The 15,312-nt window shown below is 40.1% G+C and overlaps 2 protein-coding genes across 8 annotated transcripts in view; one reads left to right on the forward strand and one right to left on the reverse strand.

Annotated features, from left to right (window-relative positions):
* Nucleotides 1–869, forward strand: part of ENO4 (enolase 4) — a 28,636-nt gene extending 27,767 nt beyond the window's left edge. For all 4 annotated transcript variants that reach the window (XM_061403606.1, XM_061403607.1, XM_061403604.1 and 1 more), the window contains one exon: nt 35–869. In XM_061403606.1, coding sequence (XP_061259590.1) covers nt 35–156 — 122 coding nt within the window. In that variant the 3' untranslated portion in view covers nt 157–869. The remainder of the gene's footprint in view (nt 1–34) is intronic.
* Nucleotides 870–3,104: 2,235 nt separating this feature from the next.
* The window catches only part of SHTN1 (shootin 1), a 109,852-nt gene continuing 97,644 nt past the window's right edge, over nt 3,105–15,312 (reverse strand). For all 4 annotated transcript variants that reach the window (XM_061403598.1, XM_061403601.1, XM_061403602.1 and 1 more), the window contains one exon: nt 3,105–4,908. In XM_061403598.1, coding sequence (XP_061259582.1) covers nt 4,698–4,908 — 211 coding nt within the window. In that variant the 3' untranslated portion in view covers nt 3,105–4,697. The remainder of the gene's footprint in view (nt 4,909–15,312) is intronic.

Raw genomic sequence — 15,312 nt, forward strand, 5'->3', positions numbered from 1 at the left:
AATTAGTAACTTTATTGTTGTCATTTTTTAATAGGCTTCAATGAAGAACACACATTTTTCTCCTGGAATGAGGAAGCTGAAGAGGCTGGTGAGCTGCACGAGGTCCCTGAGCCCATCTTCCCCACAGAAGTTGCGGAGGATCTCGCCAAACTTTGAGCATCTTCCCACCGGGGTTGCACGCACCCCAGCTGACAGCCACACCACTCAGACTATTAGACTGAGAGACCTGGAGGATATCTTCATTTTGCTTTTGCTCTAAAAACTTCACTAACTTGTGTGTTTTTTCTTCCTTTACGTTTATTGTTTGGTGAAAGACAGAGATAGTATTTTGCCTGAAATTATACCTGTGAACCTGTCTTCCAGCCGTCACATTTCTGTGGGGATCCTGTTTGTACCTGTTCATGCTCTGGTTCATGGAAAAATTCTTGCACATGTTTGTATATGTCCATTTGAGGGGGAGAGGTCATGACCCAGTAGAACAGTCCAATATTTTTGCCACCAACTCCACACTCAGTTCAAACACCCCATACTTTACTAGTCAGAACATCTCTAAAAACAAACATCTTTTACACTGGGAGCTTTCTCTGCCAGGAAAAGGTATACATCTTCTCTTTTTATCTTAAATATCCATGCTAGAAAGCACACACACAGTTTTATAGCCAACCTCGTGCAAAACTATGAGTTTCACATATTGTTTTAAGAGCCAAACAGCTTCCTCTAACTTTCCTACCCTCAAATCCCTTTTCTCTGATTCCCACCTCTTTCTAAATTTTAATTTTTCATCTATCATTTATATCTCTGGGGAATCTCCTTAGAGCCTTTTTGGAATGAGTATAAATGAGAAAATAAATGAGTATAAATTCAGTAAACACTGAGTTTATTCATTTGATGAATGAATAAATACTCTTAAAGCTATAAAATGCATAATTATTTTTATTATAGCATCTAGTAGGTGATTAAAAATGATGCAACATATAGATTGTCTTTTTTGAAAGCTGGTATTGGGGTGATTGAGGAGAGTTAAAACCAATCCATATTCAAACACTGACCTGTAAATATAATAATATCCAGTAGCTTTATATGATTTAAATTCTCTGTTCAGTTACCATGTTTTTTTCCCCAAATTACATAAATTCCTACGTACTGACCTGTGAGAAAGTTGGCTAAGTTTAGATTTCTGGTGTATTCTCTAAGTTTTTCTAAGCACGCCGAGGACCTCTCCGTTGAAGAGAGTACTAACAGGGAGATGTAATGATCTTATGGCAGAGCCAAGGCCTTACTCTCAAAGCAGTGACTTAAAGTAGGCTCCGTGGCACGTTCGTTCAGAGCCCAAGGCAGGAGGGTTGGTTGGTATCACTCTGAAGTTAAGAGTTGTGTCACACTGCGTGACTGTGGTTGCCTTTCCTGATTCTTAGCAATAAACAATGTACCCACACACACATACACACTCACACATGAAATATGGGAGGTCACGTGAGAGTATGCTCTGAAACTGTGATACAAATTATAACCGAATGAAGCCACAACAAAAATGTACAACTTAGTAAGTGAATAATTAAAAATTAACCAAAGAGGTGACTTATTACCTCAACCAAGTCAACACTAACTTCAGTGCTGAGCACTGCCTATCCTCCTTAACCTTACTTGAGGCCTGGGGTCACCAAATGGATATTGCACTTAAAGTTTCTGAGAGTGATAAGCACTGTTTCTATTTATATATTTTCTCTCTCTACACACGTTACAGGACATGTAATAGATATAAACCGTATCACGGACCCAATGGACATGAGTTTGGGTGAACTCCGGGAGTTGGTGATAAGCCAGGGAGGCCTGGTGTGCTGCAGTTTATGGGGTCGCAAAGAGTCGGACCCGACTGAATGACTGAACTGAAGATATGACATATGAGATGAAAGAAACTCATCATACCCTTTATTAGAAATGGCAGGGGGACTGGGGAATGTGAGTGCTTGGAGGAAACTTCAAATCCAGTCCTTAAGTAAGGGCTGCTTGATGATCATATAAGGTCAATGATGATGAGAGATGCTTATCCATTCTCCACAACTTATTGCCACATAAGCTGAAGCCATTCCGTGATGAAAATGATTAAATATGTATTGGAGTGGGTAGCCATTCTCTTCTCCAGGAGATCTTCCCAACCCAGGGATCAAACCTGTGTCTCATGCATTGCAGGCAGATTTTTTACCATCTGGCCACCAGGGAAGCCCCTAAACATGTATGGTGTGCATTTATAAAAATCATCCAAGCCTTGTTTTTAACATTCTGTGAAACAGACTATCATTTACCTGACAAATATCCTAAAAATGGCGTGGAAGGATAATTAACAGTAATCTTTACCTGCCCTACTCTATTTCTAATAGACATTTTACTGTTAACAAAAAAGGTAAGGAAGGAGGAATAACTGGTGAGTAGTAGAATCTGCCTGCAATGTCGAAGACCCAGGTTTGATCTCTGGGTTGGGAAGATCCTCTGGAGAAGGAAATGGCAACCCACTTCATTATTCTTGCCTGGGAGATCTCATGGACAGAGGAGCCTGGCAGGCTACAGTCCACAGGGGTTGCAAAGAGTCAGACACGACTGAAGCTACTAACACAGAGTCAGAGCCGCAACGTCCATTGTTTTCACTCAGGCCAATCAAGGTTGCATGGTTTTAGCCCTGTTAACGCCACAGGAATTCCCACAGGAATGGTCAACTGCCAAAACCAATGGAGGTGAGTTTATATGAGACTGGCTCAGCTACAAACAGGTACTAGAAATAATTTTATCAAAGTAATTTTAAATACTTTGTGATCATGGTGAAGGAATAAGCAGCTCAGAAAAAGTAAGAACCCTTTCAGAATACCAGTGACTAAATGTTGCCTGGTCCAGCTAACACTTTCACCAGATGACTGACTCTTTACCCTGGAAAGGGTGTGTGATGAGAGATGGAATTACAAATGTAACAGAATTTTGTATTTCTAAATACCTTTAAGACACATGCCAGCAGACAGTATACACAGGAATGGGGAAAGCAGGAAGAAATGTAGCATAAAATTCCTCAAAAGAAATCATTTTGTGGATTATTAAAAATTACTAAACTTATCAAGTCTTATATAATTTTTTTATTAAAGGATGTCAAGTTTGGGGAACTAAACCAAAAATATCAATAACCACAAGTGACCTTTAGTGGGAAACTATTGGTGCTTTTCAATAAATGTGCTGAGGAGAGTTCAAATCACAGCATAACAGACCTTATTTCAGTGAATTAATGCCATTTGTAATTTGTATATCATACAGCAGTATTGTTCAATCAGGGGAAGTCACAGTTGAAAAGCATTACATTTTAATTCCCTATGAGTAAACTGATAAGCAACTGTAAAAACATCACTGGAAGAAACATGGAAACAGCCAAGCATAACGAACTTACAGAAGGATAATTATCTCCAAATTTAGGAAGTACATTTACTTGCCTAACCACCTTTTCAAGCCTATGTTTAGCATACGTGCAAAAATAAAATACAACTACTGCAATTATTACTATCATTTTCTTCCGCCCTTAGGTGAGAAACACCTGACAGCCTCATGCTGAGCTATGCTAACAAAACTAAACCTTTCACTTTCTTTAATAGTAAAATTACCATTACTGAATCATTGTCATAAGAAAATGCATTCAAGTACATTACCACTTATTTTAAATAAACACCAATTTTGAAACAATCAACTTTGAAAAGCTGCATAAGTCTTTTTTTTTAATCCCTGATTACATTTCTTTATTCGCTGTGGTAGACTGAAACATTGTATTTTTAGAGACTATCACCTAATTTGTTTAAAAACAAAACAAAACAACAAACTTGTGTAATGTAAAACAGCAGTGAAGCATGAAATTGTATGCTTGTCGCTTATCTTCACTGTACGTAAGAACTGGGATAAAATATGGTACTTGTGCCACATGAGTACATGAGAAAACACAATTGACCCACAGCACTGAACACCGTTTACCAAGATAATACTCTATTAAATTCAAGCTTTGGACTTCACCTCAAGTCTGCATTCAGGCCACTAGAGCATTCCCTCCAAAGTCTTTGGGAGGCTTTGGGCACAATCATCCCATAGTTAATAATGTGTGTAATTAACACTGAGTATGAGACTGCTAGCTTGACATCAGCTCCTGAAATTTAAGCTTATCTCAGTATATCCTAGAAAGTAATTTGTATACCACAGTGCCGAACAATTTCCATGCTATTGAAGTTTCTCCATCAAAAAAAAAAAAAGGATCAGATACGCAAAACAGAAGCTTCTCTGGGTTTTTTTAAAATCACCTTATTAAGCTAGTCCTGTTTATCCAATTATACACAAGTGCTGCAACCTTTCATCATTACATTTGATTAGCGGTATGCACATTACCTAAGAAGATAACATCTGAATTTCTTGTTATCTTCTAAAAGAAGTCACATTTAATACAGTAATTAGAAAAAAATCTTATCCCTATAAACATTAAAAAAAGCTACCAAGAATGGGTATTTTGCTAAATAGCTTACTTACATTTATAGGTGAACTACTTACAAAAGAGACATCAGAAAAGAACCTATATTCTGAATACAGTGACAAGAACAGTATCTACAGCCCTTGCCAATACACCAAAACTAATCATGTGCTCGTTACAAACGGACTTCCGAACATGCCAGCCTTCGGTTTACGGATCAGCAGTTGGAGCTGCTGGTGTCTCTCACTCTCTGTTTGTATCCTGGTTTAGTTTCACCTTCATCATCCTTGTGTTGAGCTGGATCTTTCTCAGCGACCTGGTCTTTGGTTTGAGGTTCGTGTGTGGAAACAGGATCTAAAACTACAACCGGTTTGGCTTGTTTTCCACTGCCAGTGTATTGTTTCCTGTATCCAGTGTTACTGGGAGGCCTAGGGGGTAAACAGTTAAACAAACAAACAAAAAATTAAAAGCAGAGAGAGAAAGCATTTATCTTTCCGTATTCCTGGATTCAGAGGAGCAAAAAACCCAAAACATTCTAAGTCTAGTCAACATGCAAAAAGTGGTCTTTGAGGTGCCAGCCATTTAAAAAAAAAAAAAAAAAGCTATTAGATTACATCTTAGGAACACAAGGCCAGAAGAAAGGCGGAAAAAGTCAGAGCAATTAACTGCGGAAGTGTTAAAAAGCCAAAGGCACCTACCTGCTTAATCGCACACTCTGCTCATAGAAGCACAAAGCTCACAGGTCCTCTGTGCATACCGCCCCACTGCCTGCTGCCCCCCACTCCTGCCCCACCTCTGCTTAGCTGGAAGGAGGCAGGGAGCCCCTCCCTTGTGTGCCCAGGGCACATGGAGTTGCAGACTAGCTCTGAGGAGACTACATGGAGGAGGGAAATAAATCACCACCATCCCCCATGGGCAGCTCAGAGATGTGCCAGCTGCTGCCGTTTGCTGGCAGGAATGACTCTGGTCAGACCTGGGGAGGAACGAGGGCGGATGGGAGAATCTAGAGGTAGAGGGTCAGCTGAAATGCCGAGTTATCACTTTTTCTAAAAAGGAGAGTCACATTTGAGAAATTTCTTATTGAATTTCAAATGGCAGTTTCTTTTTCCACTAAGGTTTCCTCTCTTCTCTTCTGATGTAAGAAGCTACTGCTTCTCCAGCTAAATAGGCAGTAATTTCCTTGTGGAAATGGAGATGTCCTGAAACACTCTTCTCTGGCCACGTGTCAGGAGATTAGGCTGTAGGCACCTAGTCCTCTCAGAAGACAGGACAGCAGCAACCATCTGAAGGGGCTGGACTGCTGATCTGATGCCTGGAGGTTGAGGGGTGTGTTGTAGGCAGGGCAGAGGCTATTCAGACTTATCTGGTCTTCCTGGTGGTTGCTAGGACGTTAACCATGACCCAGCACACCTCTGTCCCGTGTCCACCTCTGGATGTCAGGGTGAGTACTGATGAACTGCTGGCCAGGTCTCCCCACTGCTCTACTAGTCCCCCTGATCAGTTGATGTCTATTATTCCCTGACCCCTAGGTCAGACCTGCTGGTTGACGCTCCCTTACTGCCTCATACTTCTCCCTTGTTGGACTTACCACAGTTACAGTTAAATAGCCAGTTGTTAAATGTCTGTCTCTTTAAGTAACATGTAAGCATCCACGAGTTGGACTGTTTAGCTTTGTTCATAGTTATACGCCAGCACCCAGAGTAGACCCATTTGTGGAGTAAACAAATGAGCGAATACTAATGAACTACCGTGCGTGAAAGGCTCAGAATGAATGCTCAGAAACCAAGGCTTTTGTGTGAGCAGGTCTGGATACCTCTATTGTACAACAAAAGCAACAAGAACAAATGATCAACTGTTGAGACAAAGTGGCCTGCACGATCCAGCCACAGGTAACAAAACTCCAACCCAGGGACCACAGTTTTATCACCTAGTGCTATGAGATCTGTCCTGATGTTTGAAAACCATTATAAGGCTTTCCAGTTACACTGTGTGACTTGATTATCATCAATAAGTAACTAGCACATAACTGTATGCTTTGGAGGAGTAAAAGCAGAGAGATGATCAGAGGCCTGAGAGGAAAGTTACAACGTAGTGAGCACAGATTCCTTTATTTTTGCCTGAATCTGGCAACACCCTTTTCATTAGCAGACACCTCTGACACTGCCCACCTGCTCTGGCCAAAGATCCACTTCTCAAGATACCTGTTACTGTGTTTTGGCAATCACCATGGGATGAATTTACCCCAGTGGTATCTGGCTTGACTTTCTCTGACCTAGGGAACACATGAAAGACCGAATCCATGGTCAGAGAAGCAGAACCACCGTGAAAGGCCTACAGATTCACTATAGGTTAGACCTCAGGCAATGGAGAGAGCCAGTCAGGCAGTCTACGTGAGTCTGTGTATGATGCTGGGCCTGAAATCAGCATGTCGTGCAGGTGAGAAGCAGCAAGAAGCTGAGGACAAACAAGAGCCCCATCTCTTTCACAATCCCCAATCCTGAAGATGCAGGCGAGCTTCAGGGTAAACCTGGAGCCCTTCCACAGGGAATCACACATGCCTCTGGCTCAAGATCTGGGGAAGCTAGAAGGGGAGATGGGGGCAGCTGTTGCCACATGCCAGCTAGGTGACAATGTGCATGAGCAGTAAAAGCACCTGCCCTACACACACTTTCAGAGCATTAAAAAAAAAAAAAAAAAAGACTATTATGTCACTTCCACTTCCTAAATCTCGTGCCAATTTCTCTTGTGGTGAAGCCTAACCTGGAAACAAATGGGTATGAGAATTCAAGGGAATTCTAGAAAATGAAGTTCCAGCCTAGCTAAACTGTTACAGTCAACGTCACATAAAATCTGCCAGTCAAGTCCCTAGTCTGGTTCCACAACACTGGGTCTAAGCCCATTGCTGGCTTAGACCAGATAAGCTGGCCAGTCTGCTCGACACATGCAATGGAGGTATCCATCTCATTCCAGGTGAGCAATTTCCATCCACCCATACTGACCTTCATTCATCACTTTTGTAGAACTACCATGGATGTTTTCATGCCCACATGTGTCTGCAGGTGAAAGGGGTGGTGAACATATCCTAAAAATGCTTTCTTCATCAGCTGGAGGCTGAAAACTTCCAGGAAGTGCTCTTGGGGCTCCACAACAGCAACAAATGATGTTGACTCAACTGAAAGCTCAGAAACTCTGTATGGCCAGGCTCAATTTTCCTGGAATTGTCTCGGTCCAGAGAATTGCTGTTCTTTCCTGAAGTAGGCTTCTCAATAACTAATAGATTAATCTATTATTAAGTCACCTGTAGGCTCCAGTTTGAGAACTCCTTTGCTTGTCACTGAACTCGGCACAGTGGAAAACTTCTTTGACTCTATGCGTTGAGAATCAGAGTTAACTAGTTTCTTAAAGATAATGACCACTGGCTTGTAATTCCAAAGGGTTGAAGCTAAAAGGGACTACGGCAATCATCTAGTCCAACTGGTTCTTTTACAGATAAGGAAAATGAGGTTTGGAGAGGGGAGGAGCAAGACCTAAAATTATACAGCTTATCAGTGGCAGACCTAAGACAAGAATCAGAAGTTCCTATCTCCCTGTTCCTGATTCTCCCACAATATCACATAGCTTTTTACCAAAGGCATCTTCTAAAAACACAATGATGATGCCACAGGCTAATTCTGGTATGTTTACAGATTCTTTCTGAATCCTTGGTTTCACCTGCATGTTTCAGATCTATAAATACAAAATTCATCCCTTGTTTTCTGTCTTTCCTTTGTGACTTAAACCTAGCTCTTCCTGGTTTGACATCATTAAGTCCATTCCTGGTTCCCATGGGGGAGCGGCCCAGGGCTCCTTCTGGAATGAGGGGCCTCATTGTACCTCCAGTCCCATCTTATGGGGAGAGCCAGAAAGCCCCCCAGTGATGGTGCTCAGAACCCCGGCTCCTGCTCTAGGCAGCCACAGTGGCAGTTCTAGAAGGTTAAATCTGAGGCTTCTCCCCAAGGTGAAAAATCCCAGGTGCTCAAACACAACAATCCAATAGGAACTACAGTATACCACTGTCTGGTTCAGTTTTTCTACTTTAATTTGTCTAAGAGCAATGATCCCAAATAAGGAATTAAAGTCAGTATCCATAAAAAGGATGGCAGACCTTCTCCTGTAAGCTGCAAAATCTCCAAGCAAAGCTTAAATTTTAGAGCTGACATGAAGACTCAAATCATGGACTGTTCAGGCTGAGGGATTACTGACATGAACCAGTCCATCCTTCTCATTTGTCAGGTGAAGACACCAAAGAATAGTGGGTTAAATGCTTGTGTGGGCACACAATTTGTTAATAGCAGATAAGGATTAACATTGTGGCATCTTGACTTCCTGTCAAGTATTTTTTTTCTTACCACAACAGAGTAGCAGTGATTTTTTGATCCATTCAAATAGGTGTTTTTGTGAGTCATTTTCAATCATTTGTTAAGTGCTATTCCAAGACAAAAAGAAAAACCAAAAAGCAAAATAAAAGCTAGGAGAAAATATACTAATCTATGCCACTCTATGAAGCCTAATGCCCAAGTACTGGGGCAGGCCAAAAAATTCATTTGGGTTTTCCCATAACATCTTACAGAAAAACCCAAATGAACTTTTTGGCCAACTCAACACTACTTGGTTGCCCTTTCAGAAAGCAGTTACTTTTCCCTGCCTGCAAGAGGGCCAGAAGGTGAGGCCCTTTACTTGCTAGTAAAAGGGAAAACCTGACTCCAGCTGGTACTGGTACCAGAAGAATCAGAACAATTGCAAACGGTAATGCCCAAAATTGAACTTTATAATAAAGGGACTCAGTGATTTCTCAGACTGTGTTACAAGAGATGAAAGTGCAGCTTTCTAATTCTTAAAAAAGCACATCATTGTTTGCATTCAATGAAATTTCATTCAAAATCAACTTTCCACGTTCCAATTATATTCAACAACATTCTAGCTAACATTTCAGCTTCAATTCAAATTAACTAATGCCCTCAAAGAGCCCTAATAGACATGGTTCTGAGCTCAATTGAATACAATCAAAGCTCATGAAATGAAGGGGGGAAAATGCTTATTTCATGCAAATTTTGCATATCACTCAAGCTTAATTTTACTGATAATATAAAGGTGGGACATTTTGAACATTACAGTGAACGAAACTTTTAAGCGGCGAGAGTTATTTTATAAAATGCTACCTCTGAAAAGCTGATTGCCAAACAGTATAAAAACGGTTTGAGGCATAAATGCCAAGTTCATTTCTATTTCACTTCTGAGGTAACTATCTTTCAAATCGCAACAGCTGGACTATTTAACACAATCTGGTGAATCAAAGTATAGTTCTTCTCTGGTCTCCCAGTGGGATGCCTGCATTAGTCGGTGGCAGCCATCCAACAGATGACGCACAGCCGGACGGTCTGAACTCTGCTTCATTTACAACAAAAATGGATAAAGCCGCAATCATATTTACCACCTTCAAGGACAGAAAACAGAAAGATTTAAATGTGTCTTTATAAAGTAGTTTCTTGGGAAAACTCCAAAAAGGAAGTCCGTTTTATATTTTCCCTTGTGTAAAAATAAGAAGTCTCGCTGCCCGCCCCCCGCCCCCCGGCCCATCCCCAAGCCCTTTACAGAGTTGCTGCAGCAGTGAAGGGCAGTGCGACCAGAGCTAGTTCTGTTTCCCTTAGACGTCCCGTTTTTCAGGACATTTTAACACACTTGTTCAAAATTTCCCCAAATCGAGTTTCAAACAAGAGATGAAACTTTCTATATTATTGCTCATTCTACTACTTTTAAATATCATGAAGGTAGAATGAAACTAATTCTCTTTGGCTTTGTGTACTTTTTGAAACTGCATTAAGCTCAAAGAATAAATTAGTTGGCCAATTTGGGTCAGCTTCTGTTTGAGGGGAAAATAGATATACTTTTAAATTATGAAAAATAAATACTGTTAAGCAGCAGAATACCGCCACGCACGGATGAAAATCTGACATCACCTTCTGGATGCTGATTTGCTGTCAGGATTAACAAGAATCCCTTTTTAACAGAGGTTAACAATGGCTGGGCAAAGACTTGTGTGTCCACGTTGAGCCACAGTTTCTTTGGTGGAGTAACTGCAGCATAGCTTCTCAATGCACAGGTTACCTCCCAGACCACAGTGAATGCTACGAAGGCTTGTCCCAGTTCTTTTATTCCTCCAGTGTAAGCTGGGCTCTGTACATTTACAGATTCCAAATACACTGGCCCAGGGAGGCCAGGAAACTGGACCTTTCTCACCAGCAAAATCAATGATAAAGCATGAGCTAAGACTGATTGTAGCTCAGGCAAAGATTCTTTTTTTAAATGTGTATGATACTTTTGGGGGCTACTTATAAAGATTTTTGTAATTTTGTACAACTTAAGTCACTGTGGAAAATTCACTGAGATCTCAGCTATGAAATGTGAATGCTATCTAAAAAAGAAATTTTAAGGGACATAAAGTCTTCCACCAGAATCACCATCTATAACACGGGCACCTCAAGAAAGCTGTCATGCACAAAATGTTTGTATTTTCATTCATAATTTTCAGAAAAATATTTTTAAATTTTAAGAGACTTTTCTTTAAATTTACTATATTAAATACTTTAAACTCTCTTTTAAGATGGTAAGTTGTGAAGAATTCAGTGTGCTACTTTTCATATAGTTATATGACGAAATATATTTCAGATGAAAAGCATTTATCAGGTTTCAGAAGTTAAATCAATTTATCCTCATATCTGAAACTACACTTAACTTTTAGCCAGAACTTCTATTTGAATAAATTTTAAGTCTCCACTACTCCACTATAGAAAAATAAAAGGAAACACAAATACTGCAGAGACTACTGAAAGATGTTTAAAATAAATGACAAAGCACCAAAAGCAATTTGGTTCTCCATGCCGAAATGATATATTTTATGCTAAGTTTCTAAAAATCATACGTGTTGGCAACGGGAGGCAAATGTTACAAGGCAATTCATTCTTTGAGAGAACTGAGAATTGCTCAGCTGTATTTTTAACAGTTATTCTGAGATTTACTCAACAGAATTTTAACACTGGGTATAACAGAGCCTCAACAATTAATCTGGAAGCATTTGCTGTCTGTGGAGCAACTCGGAACACCTGTGAGACAAAACCGACAGGCCGGTCTTCTGGGCAGCCCACAGGAAAACTCCTACGGAGGGGGCTGAGTGAGGCAATCTCCACTTCCAGAACATCCAGTTGTTCTGCTAATTTTGTTGTTAAAACTTAATTGTCCATGTGCAGGCACACATGGAGAACCTTTGTCGTAGTGCTTAGCTGAGCAGAGCTGTTTCCTGCAGTGTCCGTACACAATTCAGGGGTACTAAGATTACAGTGGAGAGCACAGCAAATCCTTTAATTGTATAAGAGCATCAGATTAAGCAGCAACGGCCATGCAGTTCATTCTGCTAGCTAGTCATCTCTTCTCAGAAACAAACGTTTACTAAGTACACGGAAGGTGCCCTCCTTTCTCTGCTCTGCACCACACAAGCAAACACACGCACACACCCACACGCACACATACACAAAAGGAAAGAAAAGAGGTGGGGGAAGGGGATGGGAGTAACAGGAAAAACACACACACACACACACTCTGTCCACCACAAGGACTAAAAGAACTTGGCTCTATTCTATCTGAACAAAATGTTGACTCGAAAGAAATAGCTGTATGACCAACCAGGTTAACTTCCAGGTGAGATTTGAGACAATTTTAGGCCAAGCTTCCCTAAAAATAAGTTGAGGATCTTAATTTCTACTTGGCAACATATTTCAAAAGCTGAAATTCTACAGCTCTAATGCAAAAGAGCAATTTCATTTTTCTACATCCATTTCACACTGGAAATAATGGGGAAAAACCTGAAGAGAGACTACTTAAAAGTCAATTGATCTTTTAATTCAAACCCAGAAATGGCAATTAGATTTTCTTTTTCTTTCATAGAAACATTTGACTGATTATACTAACCATCAGACATCTAAAATTTATCTTTTATCAACTATACTTCGGTAGTCAACTGTTAATGGCTCAAACAAAATGAACTCTCACAAAAATAAATCTGTGTGGGGCCAAAAGTCACATGTATTTAGAGATACCATAGATCTAGAAATTAAATGCAAATTGAAATAAAAATGGCTTCAGTGGAAATGGTCATTTTTCTATTGAAATTGAAGTCCTGTAATTGCTACATTGGTTCTTTTTTTTTTCTTTTAATTCTTCTATGGGGCACAATGTGACCTGTTTTGACCTCCCAAACAAAAAAGGTAAGCTAGCCGCCTGTCTGATGGTTAAAAAGGAAATTTTAAAAAGCCTGATAAAGCTTAGGGTTTGGGGGAGATCTGGGACTGAAGAGAAGCATGATGAATTAGAGAAGTGTTAACTGGAAGGTCTCTGGCAATTGTGGCTTAAAAGCATCTTTAAGAATGGCCAAGAGATGAGGATATAGCTACAAGATTACTGCAAATCACACCAATTACAACAGAAACTGGGTTCTCCCCTGTGAAACAAGGTTTTAGAAATAAACTGGATGAAATGAAAAATCATCCATGAGGTTGACCACTTTGTTTAATTGTAACTGTCAGGAGGATATTCACCTTTCTAAAAGTAATTAATAGAAAAAGTGAACATAGATGAATAAAGCTCAGTACAGACAAGTAAGGCCACTTCTAAGATGAGGCTGTTCAGAGACAGAAAGGCAAGATGGTGAAAACACAAGAAACCCCTGGGCCTCTGCCTGACTGTGCTGCAGAACTCTCATAAGATCTGCTTACTTCCTTCTCCATGCTGCCGGCCCATTTGTCCTGCCTTTCTTTATAACTACCCATCTTTCTATAAGTAAGAGATGTCCCAAAATATGACGACCAATGGACACTACAGCCCAAACTCAAAGGAGCTAACGGGGAACTGACCAAAGGTGGAGTTGACTGACAGAGGTACAGCATGAAGTGGCTACAACAATGAAATTTATTTGGGGCTGTAGAATGTATGTTTTGAAAAAACAGTATTCACGGTGATTCATCTTTATATTATCACATCATTTAGTAAAACATCTTTCTAATCCAATGGTTACAGTCAGATACGTTCAAGGTACTTGACTTCTGGGAATGAACTAATCTTAAGCATGCTTGAAATGTCAATAAATTAAAAAATTCATAAATGAAACTTGGGCTTCCCTAATGGCTCAGTGCTAAAGAGTCCTCCTGCCAGTGCAGGAGAGGCAGGTTCAATCTCTGGGTCAGGAAGATCCCCTGGAGGAGGAAATGGTAATCTACTCCAGTATTCTTGCCCAGAAAATCCCATGGTCAGAGGAACCTGGTGGGTTACAGTTCATGGGGTCAGAAAAGACTTGGACACAACTCAGGGACTAAACAACAACAAATGAAATTTATGCCAAAGACTAAAGGAACTAAGGGTGGGATTCTAATGTATTAATTTCCAAAGTTTACTTGTGAAGCATGCTCCTTTACTGGACATTTGACAACATTAAAACAATTTCTTTCCAAATTCCTTTCCAGCTACTCTTTCAAGTCTTCTTGCTAATTTAGATGGACTCTGCTTTTCAGAATTCTTGGTTTTACTGGGTAACATTTTCTTCCCATGGCAAAAGATATTTTAATCGTTTAGGTTAGTCTTAGGAAGAGGAAAGATAAAAGAGATTACACCATCTAAGAGTAGGCAGGGTCAGAGGAGCAGGATGTGAGAAACATAGGCCAAATGAACTACACTGGTTCCTATAGGGGAAACCTTATAGTCATTTTCTTCGCTTCCATTCCTAGAGCTCTGAATACACTCAATGAATATGCTGTCATTCAAAAGCATGGGCTTTAAAGTTAGAGTGAAAAAGGTTCAAATAAAATCTGACCAACTATTGAGTGGGAATAGAATTTTGGGCAAATTATTTATGCCACTAAAACTCAGTTTTCTCATCTGTAAAATGGAGATAATGTCCAATCTGTACCTTTGGGAGAATCAAAGAATAAATATTAGTGAAACATTAGTAACAACAACAAAACATTACAGAAGCAAATTCCAAAACTCGGAACCTCCAAATTGGAAACTGGCACCATTACTCACAGCCTCCATTGGATATCTTACGCTGCTCTAAGTTGCTTCAGTTGTGTCCGACTCTCTCCAACCCTGTGGACTGTAGCCCACCAGGATCCTCTGTCTATGGGATTCTCCAGGCAAGAATACTGGAGTGGCTTATCATGCCCTCCTCCAGGGGATCTTCCCCACACAGGGATTGAACCCACGTCTCCTATGTCTCCTGCACTGGCAGGTGGGTTCTTTACCACTAGTACTACCTGGAAAAGTCCATCAGACATCTTGCCTACAGCAATTTAAGCACATTTCCTCTCAGTGAATGTTGCTATAATATGGATACATATTAATATATATTGATGAAGAGTAACAGAAAACATTAACTTAAAAACAGGTGAACCATATACAATGGAAGGTTATAAGCTTTCATTCCCAAATGTTTTCCCAATTCACTTCATTTATGTCAATCAAGAACATCAGGCTTTGCCATTCTGTTGATAATAGAGCTAATGTGTCTCACAGGATACAATGGAAGACAACTTTACCCATACTTAGGTATTGTACTGCATTTTCTTACTTATTGCTCAATTTATGTTTGCTACTGAAATATTAATTTCCTACCTACCCTTTAATCAATGCCCCAGATTATGTAAATGTGGAACCAGTCAACCTAACTAGAGTTAAAGAAACATGCTTTGATTTTCCTGTATTACACAGTACTTTTCTGTACATGTGGTTGGATGTCATGGGTCTGAGTC

This window comes from Bos javanicus, chromosome 26 (assembly GCF_032452875.1).
Source record: "Bos javanicus breed banteng chromosome 26, ARS-OSU_banteng_1.0, whole genome shotgun sequence".
Classification (NCBI taxonomy): Eukaryota; Metazoa; Chordata; class Mammalia; order Artiodactyla; family Bovidae; genus Bos; species Bos javanicus.